At 35.1% G+C, this 18082-nt stretch overlaps 1 protein-coding gene across 1 annotated transcript in view; it reads left to right on the top strand.

The window, feature by feature from the left end:
• The window catches only part of LOC111052868 (putative uncharacterized protein DDB_G0282133), a 58910-nt gene extending 41614 nt beyond the window's left edge, over positions 1-17296 (top strand). The window contains exons 2-6 of the mRNA XM_022339677.2: positions 5856-6019; positions 6306-6407; positions 10871-10965; positions 13218-13330; positions 14740-17296. Coding sequence (XP_022195369.2) covers positions 5870-6019; positions 6306-6407; positions 10871-10965; positions 13218-13330; positions 14740-16403 — 2124 coding nt within the window. The 5' untranslated portion in view covers positions 5856-5869 and the 3' untranslated portion in view covers positions 16404-17296. The remainder of the gene's footprint in view (positions 1-5855; positions 6020-6305; positions 6408-10870; positions 10966-13217; positions 13331-14739) is intronic.
• Positions 17297-18082: the final 786 nt, after the last annotated feature.

Raw genomic sequence — 18082 nt, 5'->3', positions numbered from 1 at the left:
TTCTAGTTCTTCTTCTTTCTGCTATCAGCTCTCTTACTACTTGGGGGTAGCAATTATTACCTTTAATTTTACTCTGAAGTGGGGGAGTGTTTTCCCATGCAGATTGTTGAATGTTTGTTACAAACTCTTGTACTTTATTTTCCAGCTCTTCAGTCGTTTGTAGAGATGTGTCTAAGTCAATTTTATTTTCTATCATGTGCTTTAATGATTCTATGTCTGTATATTTATTTATTAGTTGTGGTGCTCCGGGTTTTTTCACAGCAGAACTATGGATTGTAAGGACAATTGGTGAATGATCGGAGTTAAGATCAAATTCTTCCTCAACCTCTATAGTGTTGGGTGATATGTACTTTGTGATGAAGAAGTCTAACAGGTCTGGGATCTTAGCTCTATCTGTTGGCCAGTAAGTTAGCTTCCTTGTCAAATGTACTTCGCAGTTGTATTCATCAACGGCCAGTTGTAACTCCTTCCCTTTGGTTGTGGTTAGTCTCGAGCCCCATCTAGTATTCTTCGAGTTGAAGTCTCCACCGATGATGAATTTTCCCGTGAAATTTCTTTAAAAATCACTGTAATCTGGTTTCTTTAAGCTGAATCGAGGAGGGCAGTAGACAGCTGCGATCGTTATCATTCCACTCGAATGGCATGTAAGTTTCACTTTTACAGAAATCGACTGGAACTCTTGCAATTCTATTTTCTTCAACCATCACCGCACTTCCTCCACAAGCACTGTTCTGGGGATGTAATGCATGATATATTTTGTAACCTCTCATTTTTAAATATGATTGCTTTGTGAAATGTGTTTCTGAAATTAGGCAAACATCAATTTTTTATTCAATTAGAATTGCCAATAGATCATCTTTATGCTGTAATAGACCGTTGGCGTTCCATGTCATTATTCTAAATCTACCTTCCATATTTCTTGTTAGTGCTTTCTTTCACTGTAGTATTTTCTAGTTTTTCTAGTCTAGAAAGAATTGTTTTATTGAATTGCTCCTGCCTAACTAGCTTTTCAAGAATTAATTGGAGTTGAGAGGTTATATTCAATCCTAAATCTTCACCTAAGCTCTGGGATATAAGTTGGGTTTTCTTATTCATTTTGTTAACTGGGACTTGTTTTACTCTATCCGAATAAGACTGATTCTCAATAACTCGAGCATCTTTTAATACCCTTTGAGGCACAGTAGTTTCATTTCCCTCGTTGGTTTTTGGTTGTTTCTTCTTATTCCGAAGTGCTTGCAGTTCTTGTGCCACTAGACACCCTCTATAATTAGCTGGATGTTCCATTCCACAATTGTAGCACTTTGCTTTTTCTTCTTTTGACTTTGTACAGCTGGTGGTAAGGTGAGGACCGGCACATTTCACACACCTGGGATCTTTCCTACAATATTTTTTAGTATGCCCCCAGGCTTGGCAATTTTTGCATTGGGGTAGGAATTTCGGCTTCTTAATTGGCACAACCTCAATTTTCATGCCCATGATTGCATGGATTTCATAAATTTTATTTATATTCTCTGAATTATCAAAAGTGAGCATAAAAATTGGAAGTGGTTCTTTAGTCTTCCACTGCAGTATGTTTACAACATCCAGAATTTTAAATCCTTCCTCTTGAAGTTCTTCCTTTATATCACCTGGATCGCAAGTGCTATGCAATTTCTCAACAATTACTCTGATAGATCTAGTTTGTTTGTTTTCAAACGAAGACCAATTCATATTTTCTTCGTTCAGCACTGCCGTAGCTAATCTGTAATTCTCCTCTGTGTTAACATTGAGTTTTAGACTATCATTATTCAGTAAAGTCACCTTGTAAGTATTTTTCTCCATTTTTTTTATTTAGAATCTTATAAATAACTTGGTAATTTTGAATATTGTATAATATGATGGGTGGTGGTTTCAAAATTTTATTTGACTGTTGATTGTTGGTCGAAAACTGTTCATGTCCAGTGTCATCTTTCGATTTATTCTCTTTATTGGAAGAAGCATTTGCTTATTTCTTGAATAGAGTGGTGATTTTTCTTGTGATGGAGGCGAAAGTGAAGTATTCAGCTTCATCTTCTTAGATCTCCCATTTTTCACTCTCACCCACTCCGTCTCCTTATTGGAAGATTATCTACATAAATAAAGTACTCAATCAATCAAAGTACTCAATCTCCTTGGCAAGTCTACTTATTTATGGAGATTAATCTACATAAATAGAGTACTCAATCAATCTAAGTACCGTACTCAATCTCCTTGGCAAGTTCCTCCTCATCTGTACAGTAACCAGTACTACTTGATGCATTTTTAACATCATCAGATTTTCCACCTTTTGGTTGATTTTTCCTAATTGTTGTTGATTGGTGTTGATCCGACTTACTACTCTCTACAACTTTCAAATTGTTGGAAGCTACAGGGGCCGAATTGAAATTAGCGCTCTCAAACTGACAGCTTGATTTGAAGTTTTTCCAGTTTTTTTTCAAACATGTTGTTTTTACTTTCTGCTACTCGCATCCTATTGTCAGCTTCCTTCCATGCATTATACAGTATTTGCTCTGCCGGAGTTTTAAGCTGGTCTGGTTGAATGAATTTTTCTGGTGATGTATCTCCTTCATTCATGGTGATTGATAATGGTGGTGATGAATTGCAGCTATTATCTTCAACTTCTTCAAATTCTGGAACTAAGAAAGTCGAAGGTTTAACTAGATTCCATTCCTTTCCATTCATTATTCTGATTAATATAATTATTACGACGGCTCAGCAGTTTTTTCTCGCCAGTTGGTTTTTCGCGAGGTGACCGACCGCGGCAGGCGACGCGAACGTACGGACGCGAGCGCGCACATGCGTACTACTTCCACTCACAGCTCTATTTTTCCAGCGTAAGCAAACCTATTGTTCTATTGAATATAATAAACGACACTAAACTACACTAAACGACACTACTATAACTATGTATACTATTGCTGAAATACTATTAAACACTCTCTACATGTTACCACTTCGGTGTCTAACCGCTGACTGATTTTACAACTTATCAATATTATAAAATATTCAAAATTAGGTACTGCAGTAAAATTGAAATGAGTCTTGGTGGAACATAATATAGATAGCTTTTTGGTAACGCTTAATATAATGTACAATTATTTAATAAATTTATAAAATCATCGCATCATTTTAAATTGGAATAGTTAATACAAATGCAAAAATGTCCTTCATGCGTTTATGCTTTGCCTAACTGTATTCATCAACTCATGTGGTAATTGTAATCGGCTTCAATTTTCATTTCAGTGACCGTATTTGTAAGCTAGCACAAGCCACACATATCATTTTATAAAATTTATCCAATAAATATCATTCATGAATGCATTCAATATAAATTGTATGGTGAATAATAAAAAGCTAAATAAGTTGATCTTCGTTTTTTGTATACTTGGAGGCTGATTTATTATTGTAATAAAACAACGTTCACTTGCACTCTTAAATTATTATCGTGAAACAGAGAATGGAACAAAATGCGTTCAACGAAGTGAGAGATGACAGAATACTTTGTGCTTGATTTGTTAGTTATGGTAGTTTTTCTAGATAAGATGGGTTTATTATATGATACATAGATGTGGGTTATCCCAGAGTTCAACTTCGTTTACATCATTTCCAATCGCCCGTGAAATGGAAGACCTAGAGAGCAGTGAAACAAATAGAAAGAGAGAGAGAGAGAGAGAGATCTAGAGAGCAGTGAGAAAAGTAAAGAAAGAGAGACTTGGAGAGCAGTGAGACAAATGAAGAATAAAGAGATTGAAAAATGTTTGAGAGTGAGAAAACAAAAGAAAGAGTACGAGTGACTCGGATGTCTCAAAGTAAGTGTGAGAAATTATGAATGTTGTTGGCCCCCTCTTCTCGAGAAATAAGTCTGCTGACGGTATGCGGGATTTGCCGGGAGGTCAAGGTAACTGGCACATAACCGCGTAACACACCAGGAAGGAGATGATTGCATGCTTGCACTTTGACCTTTGTGTTGACATGAAGCTCGCCCTAGGTACTTCTTTCAGATTCCAAATAAACTTGAGTAATGCTGTAGAGCATGTTCAGTTTGAATCGGAATTCCACAATATGATATTTTAACAAAAGGATGAAAAACAGTAAAGTTCAGGGGGCAATTTTTAACAACATGAAGACTAAAATATCAGATTTCATCTGCCCACTATTATTTTTTGAAAAAACGAACGTAGGAGGTAGGAATTCAAGGATATGCTGGAAGTTTAGTTGGAACTATTAAGGTGCGTACAGACTTTCGTTCTGCTCCGCAACCGAACGTCACTCCAGCAGAGCGATTGATGATCGACCGGGGAGCAAGAGTGGTTCGACCGGGGAACGCGAGAAGAGCTAACATCTTCCGTAACGTTCATGATGGGTGCGGGGGCGGAGCGACTGTGGTTCTATGGAGGAACGAGGGCGGTACGAGGGCGGAACGTGCTCGGTGCGGGTTGGAGGCGCGTTTATGAGTACGCAGCTTTAGAGGTACACTTCAACTTCAATAAAAAGCTTGAAAAAACAATAATTCTTAACAGGTATTCCAAGTAGCCTATGGGTAGGCCTACAACATGAATGTTCGTCATTTAATTATTCTTGTGTTATGCTTTCAACTTGGACCGGTTGAACAAACTCAATCTAGCAGTTTACCCGATTGTCTACAATGATCATCACTGAATTTAAGAGCTGTTGATTTATTTCGAGTTAACACGAGATCTCAAGTTTTCATGGTATTGTTTAATAATACTATCAGCAGAACTGCTTTTCTTATGTTTACAAATGTAAAAACCAATACGGTATGACAAACGTATAACCCTAGTAGGAAATTGAGAATAGCGTAAGAGCAGATCTGATTTTTCGAAATTGGAAGTCATTCATAGCTGTGGAAGAAGCTGACATTTTTCTATGTTTTAGAGAAACTTCTAACCTGAGAAATAGACTTTATTAGCTATACTATATACAAATTATTCAGCCCATTAAAGGCAAACACACAGATTCGCGAAATTCGAAATTCGAACACCTGGGGGGGGGGGGTTTCTGTCTGTCTGCTGCATACGTCTGTTGATGTGTGTGTTTGCCTTTAATGGGCTGAATAATTTGTATATAGTATAGTTAATAAAGTCTATTTCTCAGGTTAGAAGTTTCTCTAAAACATAGTTAAAAAGGTCAGCTTCTTCTACAGCTATGAATGACTTCCAATTTCGAAAAATCAGATCTGCTCTTACGCTATTAGTAATGTTGATTCTCAGCTCACGTTTTTTAGGAGGTTATCTTCTAGTGAAAGGAAAGATAAAAAATTGTAGCGACCTTGATCGATAGTTAGGTGGGATGGTTCGGTTTCATTTACGGCGAAACGCGGTAACAGATTTTCATAAAATTTGACAGGTATGTTCCTTTTTTAATTGCGCGTCGACGTATATACAAGGTTTTTGGAAATTTTGCATTTCAAGGATAATATGAAAGGAAAAAGGAGCCTCCTTCATACGCCAATATTAGAGTAAAAATGAGACTATAGAATTATTCATCATAAATAAGCTGACAAGTGATTACACAGATGTGTTGAGAAGCCATCTATTGCTGTATTTCCATAAGGTCTATATTTTCAATCAGGTACTTGTGGATTAGAATACTGCGTGAGGTCTACTGTTCACAGAACTACTAGTATTTATACAATTTTCACTCTGTACTTTACAATTTCTGTGTAAATTTATGTTTGACAAGATCTTATATTCATGTATATGAATCTATGGATCAAATAAATGAATTATTATTATTATTATACTTTATAACTAGGTAGCAACTTGAAATTCTGAATATTGATAGATTCTAATATGAATATTCTGTTTGTTTGACAGGAGGGCTGTTTCCAATGATGGTGAACCGAGTTGAGTCGAACATTAGTCAAAAACGCCGAAATGCGGCTTCAGCTAACATCAGTCTGCTGCTGCTGGCATTGCTGATGCTGATCATCGTCAACCATCATGGCGCCTCATCGCAGGCTACGCAGCACAAGAAGCCGGTCAGAAGAAGCTCACCAACTTTTGCATTTGCAATCACATTTGATACCATTAAAATAATATCCACCCGAAGTTATCAGTATGATATTAAAATGTAATATACTGATGAGAATAATGTATATTTTGAGTTTTATCTAAAGCTATATTCAATACCATATTAAAATAGATTAATAGGATATATTAGACAAGTAATATTACAAATTATAAATTAGTAAATAACTAAAAGTTATTATGAATTTAATAAAAATGTACATTATAAAATAACAGACTTGATTAATTTGGTTTCAGAAAAGCAGAGTTGTAGTTGCCGCCAAGGATATCCCGACAACGAGCTTCTCTTGCAATGACCGCAGTCCCGGCTACTATGCAGATGTCCAGACTGGCTGTCAGGTAGATTAATCATACTAAATTGATTAAAATGATTAATGTTGGGTACACAATTAACACTCTCCCCTACTTTATCCATACTCATACAATATCATTAATAATTAAATGGAGAATTAATTTCCTGATGATAATTCAAGATTCGTATTAATCTTGCATCAGTTATGAAGCTATGCATCAGTTTAAATAAATACATTTTTGATTCGCTCAAGGTAAAACGGCATAAAAATGTATGAATTGATGTAGCCTATAGTAGGATATTATTCTATAAATCAATATCCTGTTATAAATCAATTACTTTTATTCATTTCACACATTCACATTTTATATTTTTTCTTAATCTATACCAGAGAAAACTCCTATAGGCTAATGAGAATAACAACGTAGTGCATTTATAATATCACGCATAAGTTTAGTTCTGCATTGTCCCACCAGATCGCATAAGCATGTCAACAGTCGATTGTAACGGCTTGTAATGAGTGGAAGGAGAAAAGTGGGCTGGCATGGGAGTATGGAAGGAGAGTGTCAGTCTTTAGAACCGGTTTTTTATAGCTGCAACTGGCAGCCTGCCAGGCTTTCAACTCATTTCTGAGGAAGCCTCAACAATAATATTGCAAGCTCAACCAAAGGCCAATTAGTGGCCTATTATAAAAGACAAACAATAATTTCATTCCTTTGTGACATGTAGCTTTCTGCTCTGACAACTCTAGAGCTGAATTATGTATATATATAATTTCTATTTTTCTATAATCTGTTGATATGAGAAGTTCTTTAATATGATAAGGAGAAGAAAAGGAGGATGATAAGAATAATTTGAAAAATAAGAAGAAAATATTTATTTGATGATCATGAGTAGAAAAGAGTAGGAGGAGTGATGATGGGATATGACAGATAAGGAGAAGAAAGATAAGAAAAAGAAGAGCTTCTGATCATTTTCTTTCCCTCTTGTACTTATTTTCCTTCTTCTCACTTCTTCTTCCACTATTATTCTCAGCTCTTCATCTTCTTCTCGTTCTCTTCCTCTTCCTCCTCCTTCATTCTCATCTTCTTTTTCTTCTTCTTCTTCTCCTTATTCTTCTTCTGCTATTTCTTTGTTTCTTTTTTCTCCTCATCTTCCTCCTCCTCCTAGAAGAGAAAGAAGAATAAGAAGACAAGAAGAAATAGCAGAAGAAGAATAAGATGGAGATGAATAAAATGAAGATGAAAATGGAGGAGGAGGAGCTGAAGGAAGAGGAGGAGAAGGAGAAGAAGTAGTAGAAGAAGAAGAAGACGAAGAAGAAGAAGAAGAAGAAGAAGAAGAAGAAGAAGAAGAAGAAGAAGAAGAAGAGAAGAAGAGAAGAAGAAGAAGAAGAAGAAAGAAGAAGAAGAAAGAAGAAGAAGAAGAAGAAGATGAAGAAGAAGAAGAAGAAGAAGAAGAAGAAGAAGAAGAAGAAGAAGAAGAAGAAGAAGAAGAAGAGGAGAAGAAGAAGGAAGAAGAAGAAGAAGAAGAAGAAGAAGAAGAAGAAGAAGAAGAAGAAGAAGAAGAAGACGAAGAAGAAGAAGAAGAAGAAGAAGAAGAAGAAGAAGAAGAAGGAGAAGAAGAAGAAGAAGAAGAAGAAGAAGAAGAAGAAGAAGAAGAGAAGAAGAAGAAGAAGAAGAAGGGGAAGAAGGAGGTGATGGAGTAGGAGGAAGTGTGAGTGTTAACTATTGTTATATTCTTATTGTTGAAGTTGAACTAACAATTTCTTCCAGGTCTCAGACTGGACAGACAACCAGTCCTCTTTTGAAAAAAACATGTTCTATCCAAAAATTGTTTTTGTTCAAAAAAAGGTCTGGTAAGTTTTGTTATGAAATACAGTCGAATCTCTGAAAAAGTCTCTCTTCGTTTTTGGGGACCCAGGAGAACATAAGAATGTTCACATATATCAGGTCACGTCTCTCATCATTATCATCAGTCTCATCACCCTTATACAAACCATGACGTGGGCATCATCCCCAGTGAAAAAAAATGAGGGAAAAATGAGCATATTGTGATTCCAGGCTATTAACTATGTATACTAACATCCTGCAAAAATTCAGCTCCACCAATATTATGGATAGGGTGACTTATGTAGTTTAAATGAATGTAATAATAGTAATACATCAGCTTCTTCTTCTTTTCTTATGTTATCATATTCTCTCCATCTCCTACTTATTTTTCTTCATCTCCAAACTTATTTTTCTTCATCATCATGTTGTAGCTCTTCTTCTTTTTCTCCTACTTCTGCTTCTTACTATATTATCTTTTTGTCATCATGTTCTACTATTTATTCTTCTTCTTCTACTAAAAATTGTCATTTTATTCTTATCATCTACTCATCTTCTTTTTTTTCTTCTCCTCTTCTTCATCATTCTATTCTTCCTCTTCTTCTCCTTCTTCTTTTTATTTTTTCTTCTTATTGAAGAAAGAGAAGAATGGGAAGGAGTAGCAAGATAGAAATAAGAAGTGGTAGAACATGAAGAAGATTAGATAGTGGAGGAAGAAGAAGGAAGAAATCTTCTTCTTCCTCTTCTTCTTTTTTTCTACTTCTTCTAAGAGGAGGAAGAGAAAAAGAAGAAGGAGTAGCATATGAGAGAAATAAGAATTAGTGGATCATGAAGGAGGAGAGAAGAGAAAAAGAAGAAGAAGGAGCAGCATGTCAGAGAAATAAGAATTAGTGGATCATGAGGGAGGAGAAGAGGATAAGGAAGATGAAGATATACTATACAATAGTGATAAAAAATAATAAATATTTAGAAGATGATGAACTGAAAACGTCATATTTTCTTCTTCTCCTTCTTTCTCTCCTCCTTCTTCTTGTCTTTTTCTTAATCCTTTACTTCTTCTTCACATAGCATTCTCATTCTAACAGAACACAGAGTAATATAAATGATACAGTCATGATTCAGCTGTGAGTTTCCCAATCATCAGGAGAATGTTGGGATGAAATGCAAAGAAAACAGAAGGCGGTTGAATAATATTATTATCACAATAGTCCCATAATTGCTATAATTGCTTCACATGTTGACAGGTGTCTGGTGCTGAGTTGACTGTGTGGGTGCGTGTCTGTGGTGTGTGTGTGTGTGTGTGTGTGTGTGTGTGTGTGTGTGTGTGTGTGATAGTGTTGTAGGAGTGAGGGGCGACTACCTGTCAGTGGAGTGGTGATAGAGTATGTTGTTGTGATGATGGAGTGCGGAAGGGGGGAGAGCGAGACCAGAGTAGGGTTTTGTGCTATCTACAATCTGGCAAAGGAACTATTCGATTACGCGTGAACAGTATGTCCTATTCCGCTGGCCTTTTGTTGTATTCTGTGTCTATACATTGAGCTTTTTCCGTAAAAACTAACTTGTTTATTCATTTAATTAACGATGTTGCTTTTTGAATTTATCACATGATTACTATCATATGATTATAACATCATACGTCAAAATAGAATTATACCATCGCTACATTATACATCTCATATCCTACAGTAGGCTACTATTCGTGATTATGGGCAGATGATAATCCAAGAAACCCAATTTTAAGCAACTTGCTTGACTTAAGATATGGCTTGGTTTAAGGCTTTGCAAAAGGCTAAAAAACTTTTTACAGATTATGTTTAACAAAGTTTTTTGATTTGTATACTACCGAGCTATCAAAACAAGCAAGGGAGCTGTAAGCTCAGGGAAAAATGTTTTTCTTGATCATTACTTTTCGAGATATGAGCGCCTGAAGTTCGAATTTTTGGGGTAGATCATTTCAAATTGGTAAAAGTTGAATTGATGAAATTTTGAGGATAAATTCTCCGTGGTACCGTATTGTTTATTGAATAAAACTGAAGTCTCCTGAAATTATCAATTTTTGAGAAATTTATTCAATTTACCAGAAATAACTTCTATTTTAAATTTTTGTTTTATTCAATCAAATATCATGAAGAGTTAGTGCCGGTTGCACAAAAGCTGCACAAAAGCCGGTTGAGTTTCAACCGTGATTAATTCCATGAGAATCAATCAGAGAAGCCGTCTCTGATTGGTTCTCGTAAAGTTAATCATGGTTAAAATTTAACCGGCTTTTGTGTGCAACCGTGCCTTAATCCTCAAAATTTAATATATTTATCTCTTACTGAATTTGAAACGATCTGTCCCAAAAATTCAAACTTCAGGCGCTCATATCTCAAAAAGTATTGATCGGGGAAAAAAGTTCTGAGACAACTTACCGTATTTATTTTGATAGCTTGACAGTATACAAATTGAAAAACTTTAATAAATATCACCAGTATGAGTTTTTTTAGCCTTTTGCACAGCCTTAATACCTCTACATGCCCTCAATAATATATTATATAAATATAATGTATATGTTCTGTAATTCTGTTCACAAATGAAATACCGTAGATAAATAAGTTGAAGAGGATAGATAAGTTTAGTTTCACTATGTACGTTTTTGTATTTCTAGAATTTGGAAACTATAGTTGAGTATTTAATTTTTTCAGGTCTATCATATGTGTTCAGAAGGAGGCACTCAGTTCAGCTATAGATGTCCAAACACGACTCTTTTCCAGCAGAGAATGTTGATATGCGCTCACTGGTCAGTAAACCATATTGTTACCTGAGTGGAAATAAGCAGCATGAATAATCAATGACAAATGTGTCAATAGTATCCTATAAAATTAATATAATAGCTCACTTTTAGTGAGCAAGCTAGTAAATAATAGAGAAGAGAGTAATTCTAGAAATATGTGGGTTTTTATTATATGCGCAGCACTCACTAAATGTAGGGTAAACCAGACCACGTTGGGACACCAAAATTCAAACAGCTATAACTTGGACCAAAATGAAAAAATCTACATTTTTAAATTTTATGTTCATTGTATTTGCTTACACTTTCATCCTTGAGGATGGCAACTGCATTGATCGTCGATTGATTTTTTTATTGCAAAAACAATTTTTTGGGAAGTGTCCCAACCAGGGCTTAAGATTGGCCCACGATGGGACATCCCTTGCTCAGGTTGGGATATTGAATTAACAATAAACAAGTTATTATTTTTGTTAATTTATAAAATTTATTATAATTATTGATAATATGAATACATTATTTATTTTTTTTAGTAAAAACTATTACCAAAAGTCATGTACACAAAGTGTGTTTGAAATGGCTACCTCTGAAGCTACATTACAGGCTATAATCATATATCATATTTATTTATAATTCATTTCATTGACATGTAGCCTACATTGAGTAAAATAAGATTCAGAAGCAATTAGACAGCTGTAAATAACAAATAGTGAGTAGGTTTTTGATTCTGTATTCAATTTTTTTAAATAAGTGCAATATTTCTTAAGTATTTAATTTATTGTGATACATTCTGTGATTTATTTAGAGTATAAAATCAACCTTCAAAATTCAAAATTTTAAATCATCATTCCTGGACCGAAAATCAAGTGACGAAGCAGTGTGAGATTACATAACCTTATCTTTTGGACAACATTTTATCAAAATTTTTGGAGAGAAATAGTACAGGCTCAGCCTCATTTTTCCTCCAATGTCATAATTGTATTATGATTATAGTATTTTATACAATAAATGAATGAATGAATGAGTGCTCATCATTATAATATGAGCATATAAATGATGATTGCAGTGTCCCAAAGTGGGCTGTCCCAAGGTGGGCAGATGGTCATGGCTTAAAAATGTGGATTAAAAATGAGAGTACAATAATGTTCAAAATATGCATATTAGCTGTGAGACTTACCTTAAATGGTAAATGTTTAAATTAAAAATTAAAATTCCTCTTCTCAAAAAAAACTTTGAGGTTGCAAAAACATGTTTTTACCTTTTTCTTAATAACGACTGTTGCTACATCTGAAATTATTGACTGTAATTAAGGCTAGAAACAGCTGATAAAACATCGCAGTTGTTGCCAACCTAACACTCACTAATTTCCCACAACTTGAAGTGTCCCAACGTGGGATTGTCCCAACGTGGGCTGGTTTACCCCTTAGACCAGTTATAGAATATACACGCTGGGAAGTCTACCCTCTGAAGCCAACATCTACTGCCAGATCACCATATCGTGACGTCAGCATCGGATAGAAAACTTTTCTGCAGAATTTGTTTACATTGACTTTCAGTATGAATATACAATGGGCCGTGTCTATTCTATCACTGGTCTAAGGTTTACCCTACGGTATTAATGTACCGTAGAATTGAAATTTCAATATTATTTATTACAATGAATTGTAATCTAGAATTGATTTAGAATGTCGAGTGTTTCAATGTAGTATTATGGATTTTTAAATAAGTTCTATTTGAATCATTTGAATTTGGTTCTTGGTTCATCATTAATTTATATGTCTCATATTTCAGTCTACAACAATAATGAGAATGTTTTGTGAACAATTCAAGATGAGTTACATGCACTGGGTCTCATCTTCATGAAATTCACTACAGTCTCTAGTTATGCTAAAGGCCCAGTGCCACTGATGATGCTCGTTCAAAATTTACAAAACATTCCGTACAACTAACTTAGGGGTACCTACCTACTGTTGAATAGCAAACGTTTCTCCCACTAATGTGGACCTACATCATGATATAGATTTCATTTAATTATTTTAAAAGAGAATATATGATTCATTAATAGATACCGTATTTTTCAATTTTATATTGAATCCAGTAGGCCACTAGCCTAGCTCTAATGAATCAAATTCACAAAAATTTGAATTTATTATTGTGAATCGTCAAGTATGTTACCGGTATTTATTGTACTTCTGAATTAGACCTACCAGATTTGACGATTTTATAAAGCGATACAATCAATATGTATTTTATGTTTTATTCAGGTATCAAGTTAACTGCAGTAGGTCAGAGCAGCATTTCCATGCAAATCTCTTGATAGGACAGAGAGACAAACCATTTGTAGATGAATCTGAGCAAGTCAATATATATTATCATGGTGAGTTATCATTGTCAATAGAATCCAAATTATGCATGAATTTAGTAAAATCACGATTTTCTACATGAAACTAATCTGTAAGTCTAAATTATTTTCTACAAAGAGACCATAGGCATAATGATAATATTTTAATGGTGTTAGAAAACAGTATCTTATAACTACCTACATTTTGTGTAAATATGCTGTGTAAATGACATGAATGTACTCTTCTAATTTTATTTTTCTTGTAAATCAATAATAGAGCAGTTTATTGCTGGAAGTACAATTCGTTCAACTCTTTTATTACTTTATGATGTTCAGAAGCACAGTCAACCACTCTCTCGAGCACTATACGAGAATTTGATCACCAAGAATGGTCTAAAGAGCTAAGAAATCAATGTCTAGAATAATAGTTATTGTATAGGCCTACAGAAGAAATCCCAGTTTTTTCTATTGTTATATTCTTATGTCTTCGAGAAATCAATATTCCATTAATTCATTATAATTGTATTAATTAATTATCAGACAAAAAAACTCGTGTTTCTATAAAATAAATCAGAAAATTCAAGATTTTTTTGACCTTGAGATACATACATATGTTTGGCCGGCCGGGTTGGTCTAGTGATACCGTAAGAAGCGATACAAACTTCGGTCTGCCAGCACCGCCTGGTTCGTGGATGTGAATCCTGCCGATGGCATGATCATCTAATAAATTCACAATCATTGCCCACGCACAAGCAAAACGCTCATGTGGGCATCATCCGCAATAAGTTCCCGGCTTGCGCGTGGTAAATGGATGATGATGAAAGATGAGTGTACCTACCTACAGCTTTAGGTGGTCTCCGAACCACAGAAAATGTTTAAATGCGTAGTGCTGAAGATTCAGCACTTGAAGTGGCTGCCCAGCATACAACGGGGCAAGCAGGTGCATAACTTATATCTAGCAGGACTGATCAGAGCAATCACGAAGCCAACCGCTTCCTCAACGAAAACTATACGAATTTAAATAATTGAAATGGGTATTGTGGATTTAATTTTCTCTCTTGATTCTGTGATCAGCTAATCATAAAATTCCAGACCATAAAGTATGATACCATTGAAATGATAATTCTTTATTAATTTACCTACGAATAAGAAGACAATTTTGACACAACAATAGAATTCACCAACATCAGAAAATTTTAATGGGCTAACATGACACATGACACATGACACATGAAACAGCACAGTGTTCACATGAACTCTCTGATTTTATAATAATGTTGCACCGTATATAATAATATATAAAGTAATAATACATGAAATAATAATTTATTTTATAAATTCTATAAATGTTGGGCACACTCGAATATTAATAAATTGAAACATAATTTGTCATAAATCATACACTACAGTGTTGTGAATTGAATATCTTATTATTTGATTCACAGGTAAAGATTTGAAAAATTTACTCAATCCAGACGAGCTACAAAGACTTCAACAAGCAAGACTAACTTCATCAAGTAACGGCAACGGCTTACAAATGTCAGCAAGTGAATATGTTCACCTCACGCCAGGACAATTTTCCAATTTCCAGAGGCCGAGAATGGAGAATCACTTCGCTGATAACTCTGCCTCTCAAAAGTCCACAACTCAACAAAATTTCAATCGGCAGTCAGGAAAGCTCACACCTCAATTTCCTCCTTCAAGTACAACGCTAGGATCATTCCAGCCAAATAGCCATAATCAAAATAATTTCAATCAATTTCAGCCACAACAAACGGCTCCTACAACCGCTAGGCCTAATCAATTTTCCACTTCAAGTAGTACAACTTTAGGATCATTTCAACAGAATAGCTCCAATCAAAACAGATTTAATTCGTTCAAGCCACTACTTGCTGTCTCTACAACTGTTGGGCCAAATAAGTTATTCAATCAGCAACGAGTTTCATACACACCCTCTACTACTATCAAGCCTGTGACATTTTCTCAAAGTAATAATAATCTTAATAAAAATAACAACAATCTCGATCAAAATAATAATTTTAATCAAAATTTCAACTCTTTCCAACCTCAGCAAACATTCTCCACAACTACTATCCGATCAATTCAATTCAATCAGCAAATAATAACACAAAGTACATCTACAATAAGCACAAAGGCACCTTTCAATGTCAGAACAAATCCTTCTCTTTCATCCACACAACCATCAGCAGCATTCCATCCAAGCAACCAGCACACTGTTGCTCATTTCACCACCCAACCACATTTCAATATCTCATCATCACCGTTCACCAACCACCCTCAAATTCCACAAAGCAAGGCAACGGTGACTCAAAAATTTGCATCAGTCCCATTCCAGTCTAACACAAATCAGAATTTACAAGTCAAAAATAATCCACCCAACAATAACAATGTAGGACAAGGAGGTTTCAATGGGAATTTACCTCAAAACACTGAGAAGCCTACAACAGTTATCAACGAGAATACTTATAATAACTTTATTAGAAGATTCATGCCGGATGAGGAAGAGGCCAATAAATCTGTACCGGGAAACCAGGCTACAAAAAAAGTCAATTCCACAAACGAGTACAATAATTTTTTGAAAGTTTTCGTACCCGACGACACATCTCCCATTGAAAATAACACCACAGATTCCATAAATTACAATCAGTTTTTGAAAGTATTCATCCCCGATGACTCAGCTTTTACGAATTCTAATCACTCTTACCGACAAAATTCCAAAGTGTTTGGAGGCAACTTCGTATCGGAAATAAATTCTCTGTCAACCGACATCGAGCCGCCGTTTGTGGGTCTCATTTCAGAGCTCGATGCACCTCCCTTCGACGATGCAGATCCGGTCGGAAGTTCACTGGAACTGTTCAAGCTGAAAATTCAAGATCCCAGACATGCGTTTTTCATCCCGGACAACGATAACGAGCAGATTCCCCTGGACAGTCAAGTGACGCCCATCACAATAAAAGTACAGCGGCCAGGCACAACCAACCATCATCCCATGACCTTTCTCAACTTAGTACCCGACAACTGCTACAGGTGTCACCCACATTTTATCGTTGATAAAGAAGCTTGCACGCCGTGTGTTATCATTCGTTGAAATTTCAATTTGTTATGCATCAACTCATTATCAATACTTATTCAGCAAAAATAGTGATTGGATAAGGTTGTATTGATCTCAGATTGGAAGAGAAGTTTCAGAATGTTGTTTAATCGAGTTTCAACAAAAAAACTGACAGTAATAACAAACGACCTTTAAAATAATGAGATAATTCTTCAGATCGGCTAGTGGTCGGATAATGGTATAAGAATTCAGATAACTTTAGTGAGTTAACTTATCTTCTCAACATTCACTCAGTTTGCTCATATCAGTGACGTCATACATGGCCACATTCTATCTTTCATATTCACTATTTCAAGGATCGTGACAGCGAAAGTTGGTCTAAGTTGGCCTGAAGAACACATGTTGAGCTTCACTGTTTACCATGATTCAACTTTATTTGATCCTTGTAGCTTAATGAGCCAATTTCAAATATGTTAGATGTAAATGCACTTGCATCTCATTCAACCATAACATGTTTGAATTTTCAGTTATTGTAGTGCTAAGCCTAGAAATATTTCAAGACACGAGGCGTTATTCAGACGAGTCAGCACGGTACAACAGGACAGGAAGCTCACTGATTGGCTGGACATTAAGCTTTCGATACACCAATCCAATCAGCCAATCAGAGAGCTTCCTGTCCTGTCCTGCCGACTCTTCTGAAAAACATCTCGTGTGACTCTGCTCTAATTCTTGAGTTTTTCTGTTAGTATGGAACACACTTCAATGCATGCAAGATCAATGCTACGAATGTCATTCAAGAAGCTGATACACTCCGAACAGAAAGTGGAGAGTAGTTTTCCACTTTTCTATGTATATTATATCTAGATTAATAATTTGTAAATATTTATTGTATTAATTTTTCAGAATAAAACGTTTACATTGATGTCAAATAAAACCTCCAACTCCTAGTCAAAAATTATCCTCTCATTCCCAGATTGAAATTGAGACTGTAGCATCATCAAACTTGAAAGTGTATGTTTCAGTACTTGCAATCTTGGCCTCTTTTAACCAGAACTACTCTAATCTCTCCTCTTTATCCAAGTGCCAACTGATGTCAGTCAAGTTCAGTACTATATTAAAAACTTTAATTATAAAATTAAAACATTCATTATAAAATTTGATGTTCAGGTCAGATTTCAGATGAGGATGATAATTTTTATGTATCAGCATAATAGCTGAAGCCTCTATTAAAAATTAAATCAAAGTATTGAAATTCACCATTAAAATCAATAAAGAAAATTGATTATCGTTCCCGCCAATATTGCTAGAAAATACAAAATCTTCCAAGAAGTTTTAATCCTTAGACTATGATATCAGTTCTTTTTCACTAAATATTCAATTTTGGTGAACTGTTTTAGTATTAGGAAAATGTCACACCAGGCCGGACACGACACATTTGGACAAAACAATGTACTGCACATATACAAAATGCAGACACATCTGATTCTGGTGTGTCACCTACCACATAGCTAAAGACTTCTCATTCGGTCGGATCGATCGGGGTTGGTAGCACTGGCTGCCTCAAATGGTTGCTCTAGTGCTGTGTCTATTATTTTTCGTATTTAATTGTGTTTTCAGTAGTTCTTCATAAAAAATTTATGAATTGTTCAGAAAAGTTAGTGACGGTCTTGCAGTAATGTGTGAAGCAAGTGAGTAATCATTGGAATTTGAATAAT

Source organism: Nilaparvata lugens, chromosome 4 (genome assembly GCF_014356525.2).
Source record: "Nilaparvata lugens isolate BPH chromosome 4, ASM1435652v1, whole genome shotgun sequence".
Taxonomy (NCBI): domain Eukaryota; kingdom Metazoa; phylum Arthropoda; class Insecta; order Hemiptera; family Delphacidae; genus Nilaparvata; species Nilaparvata lugens.
This window is presented reverse-complemented; position numbering and strand designations above follow the sequence as displayed.